At 37.6% G+C, this 19,911-nt stretch overlaps 1 protein-coding gene across 1 annotated transcript in view; it reads left to right on the top strand.

Annotated features, from left to right (window-relative positions):
• The window catches only part of LOC140164033 (uncharacterized), a 32,668-nt gene extending 12,757 nt beyond the window's left edge, over window positions 1-19,911 (top strand). Inside the window, exons 4-9 of the mRNA XM_072187307.1 lie at window positions 4,679-5,170; window positions 6,611-6,836; window positions 6,952-7,148; window positions 12,873-13,207; window positions 18,743-18,884; window positions 19,739-19,911. Coding sequence (XP_072043408.1) covers window positions 4,679-5,170; window positions 6,611-6,836; window positions 6,952-7,148; window positions 12,873-13,207; window positions 18,743-18,884; window positions 19,739-19,911 — 1,565 coding nt within the window. The remainder of the gene's footprint in view (window positions 1-4,678; window positions 5,171-6,610; window positions 6,837-6,951; window positions 7,149-12,872; window positions 13,208-18,742; window positions 18,885-19,738) is intronic.

Here is a 19,911-nt window from a genome sequence, read left to right as displayed (position 1 = left end):
TGATTAAAATTCATTTTAGTGCCATTGCAGCCTGAATTATTGACATACGGAAAAGTATTTTTTATTTTTATTAAAACAAATTAATAGGAATTGCTATATTCCAGACGCTGTTACCCACGAATCCATCCGAGATCCTCATCCTGCGACGAGATACAAAATCTAACTTTATATTTATATGAAGCATTTATTCTAATCTTTCGAAATAATACAGTAATGTTAAATGACAGCCACTTTGGAAAGAGTTCGAAGAATTGACACAATCTTAACTGTACACCTGGTTCTTTCTTAAAATTTGTAATAACCAAAATATTTCTTTGTAGATATATGTAATAAAATTCTATTTTACGTTCAAAGTCTTCACCGATTTCTAGTGTATATGAGTCACACATAAAATATTAAAAGATATTAAAGAAAGTGAAATTTTATGGCGTACAACAGGTGAAAAATGCTTGAATTCGTGGGTAACATGCATATGCGCATTTAACACTTTATTTGGTCTAGCAAGAAAAGTTATTTTTCAATCCGATGGCACTTCCACCTGATGATTCACTAGACATGATCGTCTCATTTGACAAGTCTAGAATTGAAAAGGAAAACATTTTCAAAATGGCCCCCAGAGAGAATTTTGGCCCGCTTTGGCTGGAATTGACCATATGCATAAATGTAAGTATAAGTATAGGCCTATAAATGTTGTATTTAACAAATTTCCATTTAATCTTATTTTAAGAAGGAGATTGTTATAGAAATAGTGGCGTACCCAACGAGAGGAGGAGGATTGGGGAGGTGCAGATTCACCCCTGTGAGAAGGCTTGGGAGGGGAGGAGGGGGGAAGAGGGGAGGAGTGGATATGGAGAATGAGAGAGGGCTGGAGGAAGGGAGAAAGAGGAAGAAATGAAGAGATATAATTAAGACAAGTAGATAAATAGCAATATAAGGAAAATGATGGGAATGAGAGAGGGAGGGTGAGGGGACAAGGAGAGCGAGGGAGTGATAAATTGTAGGCCTAGGAAAGAATAAGTACAGAGAAGGAAAAAGAAAGGAATGATGAATACATTTAATAATAATATATATTGATATTTTGTTCCTTTGTATTGATTAATCGATAAATGTTCATTTAGGGACAGTTTGCTAGCCTCATTCACAGGCCAGGGCCGGATTTACCATAGGGCCAGATGGGCCCAGGCCCCCAAAATTGCCATGTGCAGTGCGCATCTTCCATTTTAGCCGAAAAACACCATGTTTTGGGCCAAAATAGGGTACAAACAAAATATAATGCAAAATTTTTGCGCGCTTCGCCCGCACTGGCCTAGTATATATCGCAAAATTCAGCTTCAATTTGGGCTAAAAATGCAACATACTGCAGTTACTGTCCGTTTTCCTATACAAATACACAGTGCTCTCACCATTGACGCGTGACCCCTACAAATGATGTATGTTGGAAGAATGGGCACTTGACTAGTTAACATCACTGTGTGAAAAATAACCAGCCAATATTTAATTTATTCTCCAAAACTTCTAGCAAATATATTTCTCTAACATGACCTAAAATTACAGCTAGGTTAGATGTTCAGAAATGGTCGCACTTTTGTAAAATATGAGTGAGGGCAAGGCATAGCTAGCCAACTCCCCGTGTTAATTGAATGGAGATTTGACCGAAAATATTGGTATCGGACCGCTCACTTCTGAAGGATGCCACAAAAAAACGGTAAAAGCTACATTTTAATTATTCTCTGGCAAACCTTCATGATGAGTTTCTTATATAGTATGCCGAAATTGGGTACTGTAGGTGATTGACAAAGGGTCGCACTTTTCTGATAAATAAGTGACAGTGAACATGAAATATCAGCGCCCATAAACCCAAGTTAGTAGCTAGTTAGTGGAGGCCGTCACGGGACTGATTATTGATTATTGAAGTGCCTTATTAATAGATACGCACGATTTAGGGCAAGAAAAACAAACCGGGACACTTTTGGAGACATCACCATCATCATCATCATCATCATCATCATCATCATCATCATCATCATCATCATCATCATCATCATCATCATCGACATCATCATCATCATAATCACTTTCTACATTTTTTCTAAACAACATAGGGCCTACCGTTTTAATAAGATTTTTTTCTTGAAATGCATGTAACTATAATTATTGTTTAGAGCGTGATGAAATAAAACATCACGATTTTCATCACAAAACAAATATAATGCATAAGAAATCGTTTGTTTTAGAGCGTGATGATGAAATAAAACATCACGATTTTCATACCGAAACAAAGTAATACATAAGAAATCAATTTTTCGTGAGTGATGAAATAAAACATCAAAATTGTCATCACGAAACAATGTAATACATGAGAAATCGTTTGTTTTAAAGCGTGATGAAATAAAACATCACGATTTTCATCACAAAACAAAGTAATAGGCCTACAAAAGAAATACATTTTTCGAGAGTGATTAAATAAAACATCACGATTTTCATCACGGAACAAAGTAATACATAAGACATCGTTTGTTTGATTGCAATCAACCGCGACAGTTCGTCTCACACACATAACAATGCACTGCGATCAAATAGGTTGAAGACAACATTTGATTGAATGGACTGCACTGCGCCATGATTACGTGCACCGGTTCAAATCCTTTGTTTGGAGCCAATCAATAATTTCACGTACAGCCTCTATGCAAATTAGAGTTTACACACGCTGCAGCTGGGGTAATCGACCGAAGCTGGTTGCCGTTAGTGATCGAATGCATGAGCTTATTTGCTTTACTGAATCGATTTACTGGATTAATTTCCTGTTAACTGGGTTTAATGCCACAAAGGTCGAATCGCCTTTGCCATGGACCATGACTGCATCATGAATGTCTTAGCAAAATCTAAACACTTGGCCACTTGAGTGTACATGCCTTCCTCACGGTGCGTTAGGGGCCTCCAAATTTTGGCCTGGCCCAGGGCCCCCCAAAAGGTAAATCCGGCCCTGTTCACAGCTGACCTCTGTCAGTCCTAACATTCGTAGTTCATAATAGACCATGCAATCTGGGCGCGAGACCAAGAATCTAGAGCTATCTTGGTCGTGTTTACAAAGTAATGGGGTGAAGATTCATTGTTTTAATGTAATTGATGACGAGCACACTTCAAACAAGTGAAATATGCTATTATAATAATTAAAATGATTTATAGGTTTCTGACCATGAGCACTGATAGTGGAGCGAGTACAATGGGAATAACGGGAGCCGGTGCCATACCATTAGCAATAAAGAAATTTGATAGCAAACCCTGTCCTTATACCTTCAAATTTAACAAAAACATTCCTCGACCGGGTGCCGCAACCGAATAAATAATCATAATTTTCCGTGACACGCATCGCTAAATCGATAAAAGAACAACTGCCCGAATAGAGTGAAATGTAATCATTCCAAGTCCCGAGTGGGATTTTCACACTTTTACATTTAGAGAGCACGGTAATAAGTTAAGTCTGATTTGAAAGCTTGTTCCTTCAAGACATTACCGCAAAATATTCGACTTTTGCATCCCTGTATATGGGCAGGACACGGCGTAGATAAAGCCTACCTCCTTGATTTCAAAGGTACTACAAGAAACAAACACAGGATCACCATGAAACTTTCTCTCGATGATAGTGAAAACTCAGATGTTGTAAATGGTGACAAAGTTATTGATATTCAACAGCAACGAAATAATCCTTAGAGTTCAAGGATGGAATTTGCGTATTTCAAGATCATCCAAGGTCCAAAAGACTTGCTGACACCACCACAAATGATAAACGTGCTGGTACAGTGGCGTGGATAATTAATAAAAAACCAAACAAGAAAATGAGATCTTAAATCCATTAACATTTGGGTTTTCAATGGTGTCTTCTAGATGGGGGTCCCAGAATCTTAATGCACAAAGTTGGCGTAATCAGATCCACACCTTCTATACACTTTGAATGACGAGCAAATAAACTTTATCTATATTTGGCTAAAGGTGATAAGAGTTACATTAATCATGATCCCCATAAAGGAGCACCACTCGGTCACGATAGTGGAAGGTCTTCACCATTGTTTTCTGAGATTCAGGGAGCATCATACCGTTTTGATAGCAAAATTGAGGCGAGCCATCAAGTGAATAAGGTTGGTGGTAGCAATGGGACTGTTCTCGCATTGTGGTCTATACCCTAATATCAGTTTATCAAGTCACCATTCACGAATTTAAAGTCCTACCTTCATAATGTCAGGTTTGCTGGTGATTAATGTTGGTAAGCCGTCATTGGAGAGTGGCTCATGGAGCAATCGTAAGACTTCCATTTTGTTGGCATAGATGGTTTTAAAAAATTGCGACAGGTGCATTTAGGTAGGCAGTGACGACGTTCAAGAGTAATATTTTGGCAAGTTCCTTGTTCTACAAACTTATTGGCCGCCATCTAATCACTATTCAAATACAAGTATCAGGTTTTTGTCCCATTAGTTCCATTCATCAACAGGATTTTGATCTCGTTCCTGTCATACAAGTAAATTGCCAAACCAATCAACATTGTAAACTTTGAAAAAAATTATTTGAAAATGATAGCATTTGGCGTATTTTTTTGTATGCGGGTAAATAAATTAAAATCCGTCAACTTGACAAATGAAATGACTGAAGTTTGATTCCTTTTTGCCCATTTCGTAAACTACAGATTTTTGCGCAACAAACAAATATACACATGGCTTGCCAGTGACGGGACGAGGACATTATGACACCATTAACATGTTGTTGATAAATTCTGAACCATTCGATTGTTATGGAAGGATCTACGCGTGGGAATTTCGTACTTACCTATTCAACGGAGGATTCAAACCAGGGATCTACAGACCAATTAAAACGGATATGACTGAATTCCAATTAATGGGCGAAACGATCATACCAAGTGGACATAGCATCAATGTGAAAGTAATGCATATTATAACCAATGAATTAGAGTGGTTAGAATTCGAACCGGGGGATTTGATGGGATGGAGAATTCAGAGTGACAAAGCACCAATCTTATTTGGATATGAAGCTTCAGAAGTGTCAGATCACTACTATTCTACACCACCGAATTATTCTACTAAAGGAGTTGGAGATGTTTTCACAACGACTGGTACTCACAGCAGAGCATACTCACTCAAAGCTCATCTGACACCGAAAGGTAAGGTCAATCACACTCTATGTACATAACGCTGTAAGAAATTTACTTTGCATTTTCATTTTATATACCACGACAGTCAGCTGAGTCAGAAACAGTTTTGGGTAGGAAATTCAGATCAAGTATAATTAAATCTTTATGTATCTAGGCTATGTTAATCCACTGTTGGATGTAGCCCTCCTCATGATCACTCCAGTCCTTTCTATCTACTACTACTCTCGCCTATGCTGTGCCAATATTATGATACTATTATCAACTCTCCACCTCCTCTTCTGTTTCCCATTCTTGGTTGCCATTCTAACAACCTCTTTGTCCATCTGTTATCATATCTTCTGGCAACATGTACAGCCCATCTCCATTTTGATTGTTTGATTTTTCTCAAAATGTCTGCAACACCGGCCAGCTGTCTGATGGTTGAGCACCATACTTTGTCTCGCAGTGATATGTTTAACATTTTGCCGTTCCATTGCTCTTTGGGCGGATTGTAGTTTAGTTACTAAATACCATGTTTCAGAGCCATACATCATTGTTGGAAGGACACATTGATTATATACTTTCCTTCTGACTAGCATGGGTATATTTTTGTTGCATAAGATTTCTTTATGTCTTCCAAAGCAGCTCCATCCTTCTCAATACTTCTTCCTTCGAACAATCCTTTAACCTCAGCCCCGAGGGATATTTCCGAGGTCCAAAGCAAAATGTTTAGATTTTTCACAATGCCCGACACATAACTGATACAAAGTTATTAACCGAATTCATAACCGTCATTTTTAACTCATCACTCAACCAAATCTCAAGATTTTATTCCCTAAAATTTGTTGAAATAAATAATTTTTATCAAAACGTATATTTCGCCCTTCAAAAAGTCGAACAGGCTAAAACGGACTTACCAATTACAGCACTGCGCAATCACGCTATGTGCAAATATGGTAGTTGTGTGCGAGTGAAGTGTTCCGGCGACACAGATGCGCACACGTGGAATATTCCTCGGTTCCAAAGGCAAAATGTTTAGATTTTTCACAATGCCCTCCAAATAACCGATGCGCAGTTATTAACCTATAAATGGTGCATTACAGAGTTACATCGTACGTCTAGTGCAGCGCAATACATTTAAAGATTGTTTTCACTTATCGCTATAGTAATTAATCCTGTTTCATCACTACATGTTAGAAAAATAATTATCAAGCACGAATCACATGGTTGTATTTAAAACAAACTCATATTGACCATAAAAATGAATAAAAACAGCCGGCTCTCAATGCGCGATATTCAAAATTCCCGCGCCGAAATGATCCAGTGCAATCATTGCGCTCGAATTCTCACGTAGTCGGGGGTGTGTGTGTGTGGGGGGTACGGATCACTGCGTACTACATTTACAATTGCCCCTTTTCGTATATACACTTCAAAAGTCGTTAACGTTATTTCTGTATTTTAATTTCAAAGCGTACTTGGGTTGTTACCCCGATACTGCAGGATTGCACGAGTTGCATATCAACCCTGGCGTTTACAACATGGACAATTTAATTCCAAGCTCTTGTGAATCAGGCAGTTACCCCGATTCTACAGGATTGCACGAGTTCTATGTCAACCCTGGCGTTTATAACAAGGACAGTCTAATACCAAGCTCTTGTGTCAAACGCTGCTTCAATCACGAGCCCAAACCATACAGGTAGGTGACGCATTCAAATTTCTATTTATTTTAGGCTACTACAAATTCATTATTATTAGTATGCACTATTCAGGTACTTCCTAATTCCGACAAAAAATTTCTCCTTTTTTTTCAGTTATGCTGCCATACGTCACGGAAGTGGTGCTTGCTATTGCGGTGACACAGTTGGCAACTATGGAGTTCCTGATTCAACCGAGTGTATATCGTGTCAGAATGAAGCAACGTTAACATGTGGTGATAATCTGTTTAACTCCGTCTACAACGTTCCTGCACCAATCATTTTTCAGCGAGTGGAATTTGATAACTCACTAGGTTAGTAAACCAGTGGGGCGACAGATGGAAAACTTTTGAGCAAGGTTTCATACTATTGCACCCTTTTAAAAACACTGATTGAGCCACCACAGCGCCACTTTAGTTAACATAAGATGAAATTGAGAAATATATACTAAAATGTTGAGTCTAACGTTACCAATGATGAAATGGCCATTTAGAACCTTGTTGGCCAGAAAAATATTGAAATGACATTAAAGCCTTAATGTACGATCTTTTTAAATTTATAGATTTTTCTTTTTTTCTTCCAAAATGATAATATGCAATCATTATGAAAGTTACCAACATTTGGCCGCGAAAAACATTGGGAATTGGCACAAAAATAACATCATAAACTTCACCTCTATCACTCTAAATATCTCGCACTATTTGGATTAGGACAGCGAGATAGTCTCCTACGCGGCCAGTTTGGTTACGTTCCCTCCACATGTGGAAGGAGCGTAACAATGGTAACCAAACTAGTTTCGTAGGAGACTACGGTTTGCGATCGTGGCCGACATAAAATCATAATCTAAAAAATTATGATTTTATGTCGGACCAACAGAAAATCATCCCGTTTTACTACAAATAGGGCGAATTTGACAGTTTGCTCATAGATTTAAGTTAGAACATGTGTAAGTATTACAAATATGCCAAAAAATCGGTTTTGAAAAAAAATAAAGGTAAATTCTGAAAAAAGATCGTAGGCTTTAAGGGTAGACGAGGTATTGTTGGTCGAAGCAACCTAAAATCGATTTTCAATATCTACATCAATATATCATTTAAAATTAATAACTTGATGTTTTGCAAAAGTTCATTCTACAAATTGTATACTTTGCAAACTTGCTTAATTTATTGTTGTTAATGAGTTATGTACGTTTTACAAAAGTGTTGTTGTTTCAGCGCTCTTTACAACGTAACTCAAGAACCACAGCACCTATAAAAGTATCTCTGTAATATTTTAATTCTTCTACACACTCGCTATGAATTGAGCAATGCAGTTTTTGCCAAAACTCACTAAGATTCGTAAGATGCTGTGAACTACCAAATCACAACAGTTTAAAATAATTAATAACCTTAAATGAATAATGGCCACTGATGTGAATAATGACAACTCTTACTGATTATCACATGTTTAAAGCCCCTCCAAATGTATGAAACAAAGAGAATAATATAATAAGAGTCTAACAGATTTCCTTCAATGGATACCGAATACAAAGCATTGTGATTTTGGTACAACTTTCAAATCTTGGGTTACGATCGTTTAAATGTATTTACACGCTGCGGCATCAGATTTCACGCCACCAAATAGTATGATATAGTTGTGCGCCCTGAATGCATTTAACAAAAAAAATGATAGATGACCTGAAGTAAGCATTATAAAATTAGCAGAAATGTGCATAACTTTAGCTAAATTTGGATTGGTCATGATTAGTAATATCAAATCCTGCAAGTGCACTACAGATCGGAGAGATCGAGTATATTTTAATGATCTTAAGCAGCCTTTTCTATACAGAAACACTGACATGATTTTAGATATAATTAGGTAATTCCCTGACATCAAAGACTGCGAGGGCCAGTCGTACAGAATAATGACGGGCAACCTATTTTTTTCCCAGTCAGAGGGATCAGGCTAGGGCTAATTTCAACCATCATATCTGTCGTTAAGAACTGAGTCGCTCCTGCGAAGCAAAAATGACGTTTTCTTGAGGCAAATTTAGTACATATCTCTATGGGGATTTATTTGGTGGTGTGAGATCTGCAATATGGGGACCATTACAACAAAATGAGGTGTCATAATTTAAGAAATAAATTCCATTTTGGAATAATGGTCTTTCATTACGGAGCTAATTCCTTTTTTTTTTGGCTGTGCTAATGCCTATATGTTCTATGTTAGACTACCATTTTGGGACATAATTATAAACGTTCTAAGCGCTCAAGCATGTGGGTATTTTTAATTTACATGAAAAACACATACATACATATGGTCGAATCCAACCAAAAGTGTCCACGGGCCAAAAATAAAACTCCGAAATAAAAATGTCTCCACAATTTTTTCCTTTTGCCCATTGATTGATGACATATTGGCCTTATAGGAACCAAAAGTGCCATTACTAATCTTGAAAAATAAATCCAGGACGTGTGATAGTAAATGTGATATCAAAACCCAATGTTACCTACGAATACCACTAGGATGCTTTCACTATCGCAATACTAATCAACCTAAAACAAATGGAATATTCCCATTAACGCTTTTTTCGTGTAATGTAGACCACAGGGTGTCAGGAAAATGCAAGCTCAACCAGAAAATATTTGTTTTTATTTTTATAACGCGATCAATATGATCTTAGTCAATTTATGCTAGCTTATTTTTGAAAATGAAGTTTAGGTCAGTTTCTGTATTTTACTTATCAAATGAGTATGAATCAATTTACACATTGTATTAGAACGAGTAGGATATACGTTTTCAAGAATATTCGGAATTATACGCATACACCTAACGCTTTATACAATGAAAAGGTGAAGAAACCCGGGTATTCGTAGGTAACATGAGCGATTTAACAATATCTATATTGAGTTTAGAGGTTTAAATTTGGCTATTATGGTAATGAATTAAAAAAATGGTAGTTTTTAGATCTCTTTCAGATGGTACGTCCAAATGAATAAATGCTATTACCTTAGATCAAAAAATTTTGATGCTTTTAGCAAGATTTTGACCACTTCATTTTTATATACAAGTAGTTAATCAGCAATTTTACATAATAAATAATTGTTGAATGAATCCGTATATGGGTAATAATAGTGTCCTGGGGTACCGCTTAAAGGTTTTGACAATTAATTTCCATTGGTAGAGACACTTCATTACACATGTCATGTATTATGCTGTATTCGTAAGTAACATTTCAGTATTTGTAGGTAAGAATTAGACTTTTGGTGGATATCGCAATCAAAACTTCATTTTATAAAGCACTTTGAATGTATTATTTTCTTTATGTGCGTTTATTGATACTTTAGACCCTATCATGTATTAATAATGTCGGTTCACAGCGGTTGAAAGAGGATTGAAGTAAGAAACAAAGGCACTAAAGTGACTTTAATTTGCTTAATTGCACACAAATCGCTTAAAACCGTTATTGCAGACTTGTGAAGTCCATCTTGGAGTCAGTTACGTCTTGTGGCCTTTCGTTTGAGGGCAACTACAATTAGCTTTATACCAGGGTCCATCAATGTGTTGTCTAGATCATGAGACAATGAGAACAGTCGTTTTTCCATGGTATTCGTAGGTAACCTTAGCGAAAACGTCAAAAGTTACCTTCGAATAAATCAATTTGGACACAAATTACTCAGAAACCAGAAGGTCGGTAAACATTTAAAATGAAGCACACATGACAGTTGACAAATCCAAGTATTTATCCCCTTCTAATCTTCTTTGAATCTGATTTTTCTTTCAAATGAGCAGACCGTCGTCTATTTCAGTACATATTTTTCACCAATTAAGCCGTATTCAGTTTTGCATGGTGGGCATGTATGTGAATTCGCAACTTTCATTGACATATGATTTGATAGTAAACATACAGGCCTTTATTATGTACCAATATGGGCATTGGCATGAATGGCGGTGTTTCACAATACTGTCATGATGTCAAATTGTATTCGTAGGTAACATTCGGTTACCGAAATTTACCTACGAATACTTGCTTTTATGGTTGACATCTCAGAAATATTTAAACGCAGGCTATTAAAACTTGGTAGAAATAAAGAGTGTATTACCCTGCACCTATTGCTTAACTATTGTTTACTATTCTCTCACTTTGTGGAAATGGCACAGCTTTTAACATGTATTCGGAGGTAATGCATATTTTTTACCAAACCTACCTTTGTGCCATTTAGAATTTCTGGCAGCTAAACACAATAATAAAGATGTCCGAATGCAATGCATTTCAGTATTGGACATATCAAAGCTTGTATCAATTGCGCATTTATTAGTGATTTCCATTTTTAAAGATATATCTAGTGCTATAAAAATTGTATTCGTAGGTAATGTAAAAAATACCACTCAAAAAATTATCACAAAAAAATCATAATTATGTACAAATATGTGAAAAATTGAACAGGCAATCTTTGAATACACACCTTTCAGGAAATAAATTTAGATTCAATCCAATGACTTCTTTTCATAACTGATTTATATGTTTTCAAAAATACTTTAAGAAATATTTTGAAAAAATGGGTAAAAATAGCATGTTTTGGGGTCTCTGTGTCTAAGTTTTTCACAGAAGGGGGTCTTATTATATATGGCGCGAAGCGTATGATCAAGGCGAATAAACACAATACAAAAACGAATGCCAATTGATTAATACTTTTAAGTTATGGCCCTGAACATGCCGTGTACACTTTTCGTTGGATTCGACCATATACATATACATACATACAACGGCATTTATATAGCGCAATTTCAAAGAAATAATCATTGCACTTTACAGAAAACCTATCCTACTATACTAAAGACTACAAGAAAACAAAAATATGCAAAAGAAACAACATAAAATCAGCAATGGTTAAAAAGATGGGTTTTCAGACTATGTTTGAAAGTAGTAACTGTGGGAGATGACCTAATGGATGAAGGAAGATTGTTCCAGATTCTGGGTCCAAAGACACTGAACGATCCATCGCCTATCAGTCTGTTTGTCTTAGGAATGATAAGGCGCGTAAGATCTTGATTTGAACGAAGACCTTCCCTAGTTGGAACACGGATGGTCAGACAATCAGAGAGGTAGGGTGGTGCCAGATCGTTCAAAGTCTTGTAAATGTAGAGTAGCACTTTGAAGCAAATTCTCTTGTCTATTGGAAGCCAGTGTAACGAATTTAAAAGAGGTGACGATGAGTGACAGAGTATCTGTAAATAATTAAAGGCTTTTTAGAACGCTTTTGAATTAGTGCTCCCGAAGTTAAATACACTATCAGTATGGGTGTGAGCAATACTAATACCACCGGGGTTTGCCAGAAATCGCTTGCACTACCCACCAGTGGCGTAGCGTCATAGGGGCACGGGGGCACGTGTCCCCGATCTGAAATTTAAAAAAAAATCCCACAGGAAAATTGCCGAAAAACGGCTTGTGCTCCCGACAATCAGATCCGGTCCTAAATTTTGGGGGCCCCCAAAATTGCCCTGTGCACTATCCATCTTCCGTTTTAGCCGAAAACACCATGTTTTGGGCCAAAATAGGGTACAAAAATTGCATAAAATCTTGAGCGCTTCGCGCGCACTGCCCTGTTATATAACAAAATTCAGCTTCAATTTGGGCTAACATAGTCTAAAATTGACAATTTGTCCTGGTAAAGTTTTAAAACTTGGCCACTTGAGTGCACATGCCTTCCTCACGGTGCGTTTGGGACCTCCAAATTTTGGGCTGGCCCAGGGCCCCCAAAAGGGTAAGTCCGGCCCTGGATTTAGGGGGACCCAACCCGCGAGTCACAAACCGCGAAGTTTATCTCCATATGGGTATTTAGGTACATGGTAGCACAGACTAGGTTATGGCCCTATTATTATTAGGATAATGCATGCATTAGGGGAAAAATCAAAGTAATAAGTCCCACCCGCGGCGCTAAAGTGGCGCCATGGGCACTTCGCGAGATCGCAGCCCTTTGAATGTGACCCTCCCCTCTTATCTCAAACACTTGGATCCGTCACTGATCATATCGCTTTTCTTGTATTTTCTTGACCAGCTCAATCTACTTGCCAAAACCGTCTTGGTGTTGAAGATGGTCGAATACCTGACAGTCATCTCACAGCGTCGTCCATACATTCTGCCGGTTACGAACCTACCAATGCTCGTCTGAATCGTGTTGCACAGTCCGGTACTCATGGAGCATGGACCGCCCAATTCATTGATACCAACCAATGGATCCAGGCAAACTTGAGTGATTCAACTTGGGTGCTTGGTGTGATGATTCAAGGAAGACAAGACCTTCCACATTGGGTGACCAGCTTCAAAGTTCAATACAGTAATGACGGTGAATATTGGACGTTTGTGCAACAACCAAATAATCAAGGCGAAATGGTGAGTTTTCACGTACAGAACTGTAATTGAAAATATCTAAATGCGCGTGTTCGTTTGTTAAAGGTCCGAAACCGGTCGTCAGAATCATCCATCACCCGATTTTTCTCAAAAGATCAAATTTTTCTCATTACCATCCTGAAATATTACGCTCCAAATCGATGTATTTTTGAAGATATCGTGACAAATCACACGAATTGTTGTTACCAAATTTCACACGCCCGGGATTCTGGACCAGGCCGAATGAAATCGGTGAATTCGAGACGTTTCACTCTAATACCAGTTCGCACAGAAAAATAGATCAACATTGATATACACTTAACGGGTTAGGCCATTTTATATCGACTTTCGAAAAGTTTTTGATACATTCATTGATTTCTCAAAAGTAAAAATCGCAGTTTAACAAATAACGGTTCAAATGAAAGCCATTATTGGAGGCTAATTGTTATATCACTATGATAGGCCTGACACCAATATAAACACTTGTTTCGGTGACCCAAGTTCATGGTCATTTCTGCTCACGCACTTTTTTACAGATGGCCTGGAATTTCATATTTCGGTTTCAGCGATTGCCCGAAAAAGGTGGTATGTTTTTGAAAAGCGTTTCCGCTTGGAATGTAGATAGTTATTGTTGCTATTACTCTTCGCGATTTTAATTTATGCCCTCTTTAGCCGACAATTTTCAATGCATTTTACACAATAGATACGTCGCTTGCATAAATACCGCTATTTTTAACAGTATCGTTTTTGTTAACCAACATACCATCAAAAAGAGTTCTCAAGACTTTGATGAAACCATAGATACCAAATCGGACTGCATGTGATGAACAGATTTTACACTAGAATCAAAAGAACCAGCGTAGGCCCTCTCAAAATGTACTTTTTTTAAATATCGCGTTGTGATAAAAATGACTGCCTTTTCCTTGATTTTTATAACAAGGAAAAGCTTTACTTACCTCAAACGTCAAACGTAGTGCTGTCTCAGTGTCCGTTACTGGTTGGTATTATTCAGATTAAGCGATTTTCATGATTTAGGCCTACTTAGCCTATATTTGACCAACTATTTGCCCACACCGTGTACGAATATATTCCAAATATGGCGCTGCATTCAGTATCACACTAACGACAAGGTTATACTAAGATGTGTAAGACTTTCTGACACTATATTCACGATTGTTCTAATGGCTATTCAAACTTATGACAACTTTTGCTGGTTTGCGTTGTTCAATACCATTTCACCCTGATGTGACAGTGACGTCACATCCGGGGTCACGTCAGTATAAAGCTGGTTTCATACTACCCTGCCGGTTGCAATTAGCGGCGTGGCGCACGCGCATTGCAGACAAACGGAAAGAATCAAGGCTTGTCATTGGTTGAAACGCTCTGCCGCTTGCCGTGTGTTCGTGATCGCGCGCCATTATCGTGATGATCGGGGATTCCTTTTTTGTGATGAAGGCACCAGCCGAAATGTCCGTTTTCCAGAATGCAATGAACATAACTCTGTACTCCCCCGGGGAGATGATGTATTTTGCGACACTCATACTCCCCTGGAATAGTGCATGGTGGGAAAGAGGGAAAAAGGTTTCAGTACGAATTTTATTAGGCGCAGCATCACTCGCTGGAGTTCGATGGCGCTGGTGTACATACGCACGCGCTTAAAGACACCGCATAGATGCCCCTCGATAAAGGTTGGCAATTGAAGCAGGCCTCAGTTTAGCGAACTTTGTCTAGTTTAATGCGATGCGAGTGCAAGCGCCGCTCGGACTGTGAAGGTTTCTGGGTACCGAATATGGGTTTAGATTAGGCCTATATCATGTCCTCTAGGCCATATAATTTATTTTTGGAAAGGAAAGTCTAATCTCGGAGCCTATTCAATTGAGAAGGGACTGGATTTTGTCATAATAATATAAAAAGTAATACTTGTCGTCCATAACAAGAAATAATGCTTCGCGATTTTTTTGATATCCAGCCATAGTATTTTAATTGATTAAACTGAACATGAAGCTATATCTTTACTAGCTTCATGCACTAATTTGCAGACCCGCCCGGACTTCTACATGTAGTGAGTACCACATTAGATTGTGTTTACAAGAAATAATAAGCGCTGCCTCCTCGAAATTTCTTATGCCATCAGCTTTGATGATTAAATATTATCTACAACTCCACACCTGTGTTCAAGGCCTTCCTTTTATCTATTGACCTCAAAAGAAAGGATTAGAATGATCAGAATGCCGTCCCTGACCCCTTTCCACACATTAATAATGAGTCGGTAAGGGAACGTGCTACCGTTATACTTCAGTGAGTACGTATGGCTACTACGCAGTTCAATGGCCTTATTGTGATCTGGCGGGCGTTTTAAAAGCACGGTCCCTGACTGCGTGGGCATATTTCTGGACAAGGAACAATAGAGACCAATTGCCTGGCAATGACGTCACATGTAATCCCAGTCTATAGTGTGATTAGAACATTATAGGCTGGTGGTCACTTATAGTACGATCAGTACGAAAAGTCCAATGCGATTATTAATGTATTTTCTAAAATTAAAAGAACCACTTTTTAGCGGGAATTTTTGTAAGTTACACAGCTGAAGTTGTGAAAGGGTTGAAAGACTACAATATTACGGCATAAACAAGAATTTCTTTGTTTGGTCGTTATTCCTATAGGCTCATCCCTTAAAACAAAAAATAAAGAAATACATAAGGAGCAAAATAAACTTTAAAAGCATCATGACCTTATCTTGTCAAGCACGATACGAGGAACATGACAAAATATATAAGAGAGCCTCCCCCACTAAAGAATTGATTAGGCCTAAAAATAAAATAAAGAAAAATAATTTTATCATGAAAAAAGAACATAAAAGAAAAGAAAAATGTGAAATGCATGATTGAAAAGAAGCATGCGATATCTTGTCAAGAATGATATTTGGGCGTAGTGGTATGGCAAAGCGTCAGGATAATGCTGGCACACAATGTTGTTTCAGGATACTGGATTAGAATGCAATTCACGTGGTTTGCTAGTTGTGCTAATTATTCACATTTACGCTGAAAATGTTCTCGTTTTCTCACATAGATGCATAAAGGGGACGATATTTGAAATTGTAATGGCTATTCAAACTTATGACAAATTTTGCTGGTTTGCGTTGTTCAATAACATTTCATTTACTTCAATTTAAAAGGCCCGCCTGTTTGCTTGATTTTGCAGTGTCCGTAGTATATTGAATGTATGCTAATACTAATATTTCACACCTGATATTTGAAATTGTATGCAAGTTTGAAGACAATCCATATCCTAAACCAATAGGGTTACCGTCTTTAAATCACGATGATGAATAATTGAACTAATAAGGCCTAATAAAATTTTTTGATTGGCGTAACCCGACCGACCCTAAAAAAAGGTCCGACCCTAGACTTTTTTTCGTATTTTTTAGCGAAAAAGAATTTAATAAAAAATTAAAATTAAAAAAGTTAAAAATAAAAAAAGTTCCAAGGCCTTTATCAGAACCCAATTTACAGCTTAAAATATGTGTGCGAAAAAAAAGTACTATATACCTTAATTTTTTATGTTACGCCAATCAAACAATTTTTTAGGCCTAAGTTGAATGAAAGAGATAAACATTTCAAAGTTACAGTCAAAACATGCAGCAAATTTTAGGAGAAAAAAGTCACTGCACGTTCGCGATGTAAAGTCTCGGTGATCAACCAGCGGCAACGAGCTCGCGGGCCGGGGAGGGGGTGTTGGGGTAGGGGCGTAGGTAGGATCACCCCCCCGCCCCCACCCCATCACAAAAAGCCAAAAATGTTTACTCTGTGAGCGTATAGCGAGTGAAAAAAAACCATGTTTTTGTATGCTTTTTCGGTCAAAAAGATCATCTGTGAGCGTAGCGAGCGAAAAAAAATTGGTTCTTTTTGCTTTCATGGTCAAAAAAATCCTTTTGGGAAAGTTTTGGGAAAGTTCCTAAAAGAATCCTCTTTTTCAAAAAATCAGCCCCAAATAAATTCTATTTTTCCCTCTCGAGTTTTGGAGCTTTTTAAAAATCACGCATTTTCAGTGACTCATTTTTGACCGTATTCATGGTATTAGTTACCTGAATGTTTGGACACTTGACACTCTGATAAAGCAGCACTTAGCCTGCAAACAAACCTGCAAAATACTCTTTTATTTTGTTACTTTTTGAACACAGAAAATAATTGCCCATGAAATGAGTAAAAACAATCTTCTAAAAAAATAACAATCTTCTAAAAAAATCACCATAACATTGAATTGAAAAAAGCAACTTAGCCGAAGGCCGAACAAAATGATTTTAGGGGAGAAATTACTGCAGTCCAACACTTTGCTCACTTATAGGGATTATAGGACTATTTTTATTAGCACGTTTTAATGTTGCGAACTCAAACGGGTGGGGTGCAGGCATCCGCCTTATAATATTAGATCCCCTTATGGAGTCGAGGGCGAAGCCCCGACTTGGCGGGGCCCAGGGGGTAGATCCCCATGCTCGCGAGTTTTTACATTTAAGCCTTTTCAAGGCATCGAGCCGGAGAGCTTCCCCAACACTCATAATTATTCATGATTTATATAACTTGGACAGGGCAGGGTGGGCGCTGACAATACTAGTGGTTCGCAAACTTGCATTTGAGGCCCTTTGGAAATGGGAGTTTTCGAGAAACATGAGGAAGGGGGTAGAGACATCTTACGTGCGTGCAGCGCGGAAATTTTGTAATTGAAACCTGGAAGTGACCATACGGTATAGGTGCTATGAGCACCCCAATTCTCACTGCACGGAATTTTAATCTCACTGCACAAACGTGCCACTAGACACGTTAAAATAGCCCCTGCAGCAGACCATCTCATCCGAGTACAAGCTGAGGTAATTTGTATCCGAGTCTGAACCAAGTTCCGAGTCCTTTTGTGTCAGAGTCTCAACTCGAGCGCAAGAAAGTAATTTGAAACCAACTACATTACATTATGGCATGTAAAATACTGCCGTAATGTATATGAAAAGCGTTAAGACTTGAAACTTTGAGATCTTTCGTATTTTACATGGATATCATTGTTTGTTTGTTTACCCAGGTTGGTCCGTGAGGGACACATGCTAATCCATTGGAAATCCATGGACCGTTCCAAGCTTATACAATAAAAATGCACAAGTCTGGATAGCCAGTGTAATAATATGCATACTGGCCCAGATAGCTTTGATTAACAAAGCAAGAAATGGAAGAAAATAGTAAGGAAAAGGAGAAAGAGAGAAAGCCACTCCCAAACACAATTATACAATTTCACTCTTAGCCCTTACTTCGTGAGAAAGGAAATTGGAATTCCAATTTCAATGAACTGTACTTCGATTCAAATTTCTGTTTTGTCCGAGACCAAGCTGAGCCAAGTCATTTTGGTCCGAGTCCGACAAAATGTACTCGAGTCCGGACTCAAACAATCAACACTGGCTGAAAAATTTGGTTTCTATGTCACATTAACATTTGATGCACATAACAAGTTTTATAAATTTGGTTGATGGTTTTAAATAATTATATTTTCATACCACAGATATTTGATGGAAATACCGACCAAACCACAGTCGAAACAAGACTATTTGCTAAACCAATTAAGGCTACTTACATCAGGATACGGCCTGCAGCGTGGCACGGCGGCCACATCAGCATGCGTTTTGAACTTGTCGGTTGTACAGGTAATATATTGCCAGGCTCGTTGAGTTAGAAGCAGGCGGGAATGCTGTATTTTCAAAATAGTGCACTATAACACAAATCATAAGAGGAAAAAATACATGCTAGGCTATGTGATCAAAACACAGCGCAATAGAAAACATAAGAATTTTAAAAAAATCATGCTGTATTTTCAAAACACATCACTGACGAAAACAAAGATAATAGAAAACATAAGAATGAAAAAAATCCATGCTGTATTTCAAAGCGTAGAATGAAGAGACAGCACTACATAAGAAAAAAGTCCATGCTTTATAAATGGCAAGCATATAAATAACATAAAAATACAAGTGGCACAATTGTGATTTTACCCTTCCGTTGTTAACTAAACATATCTCGATATTGAACAGAACAAACGGCATTTGAGAGCTAAGACTACGGCCCTTGATGTAAGCATCATGTCATCACGGTATTTTCTAATTGCCAAAGAGGGTGCTTTTCACTTGCACATTTTTTTAGACAGGCTGTATATCTAAGTCCATTGGGTTTGAAAATTGGAATCCCAAAAACTTGGCATGTGCAAAGGGAGGGCAAAGTGTTTTTTTGGCCGTGAGGCCGAAGTCATTTTTGTAAGCCAAATGTCATTAGTACTTCACGGTGATACTGGAAAATAGAACAGATTTAACGAAATAAAAAAAATGGGAGCAATTAAAAAAATTAAAATAAATTAAGAAACAAAAGGACAAAAAGAAAATGGGAAAAATTGTAAAAAAAATTTTTGAGAAATAAACAAAAAGAAAAACAATGATGACATTCATAGCAATAGTTTTTCCAATATTCCAAACTATTAATTTGATATTTTGGTTCCACTTCTTTTCAGCACAAATATTCAATGTAGTGCCTACAAATATCGAGATATGGGGCCAAATGATACACGAAGGATCTATTGTGGGGAAGTATTCGATCAATTACGGTGACGGCTATTCAGAATTGGCAATTGGTGCAAATATCTCCCACGTATACAGGCGAGTTTATTGTGTTGAGAAAATATGA

Source organism: Amphiura filiformis, chromosome 1 (assembly GCF_039555335.1).
Source record: "Amphiura filiformis chromosome 1, Afil_fr2py, whole genome shotgun sequence".
Lineage (NCBI taxonomy): Eukaryota > Metazoa > Echinodermata > Ophiuroidea > Amphilepidida > Amphiuridae > Amphiura > Amphiura filiformis.
This window is presented reverse-complemented; position numbering and strand designations above follow the sequence as displayed.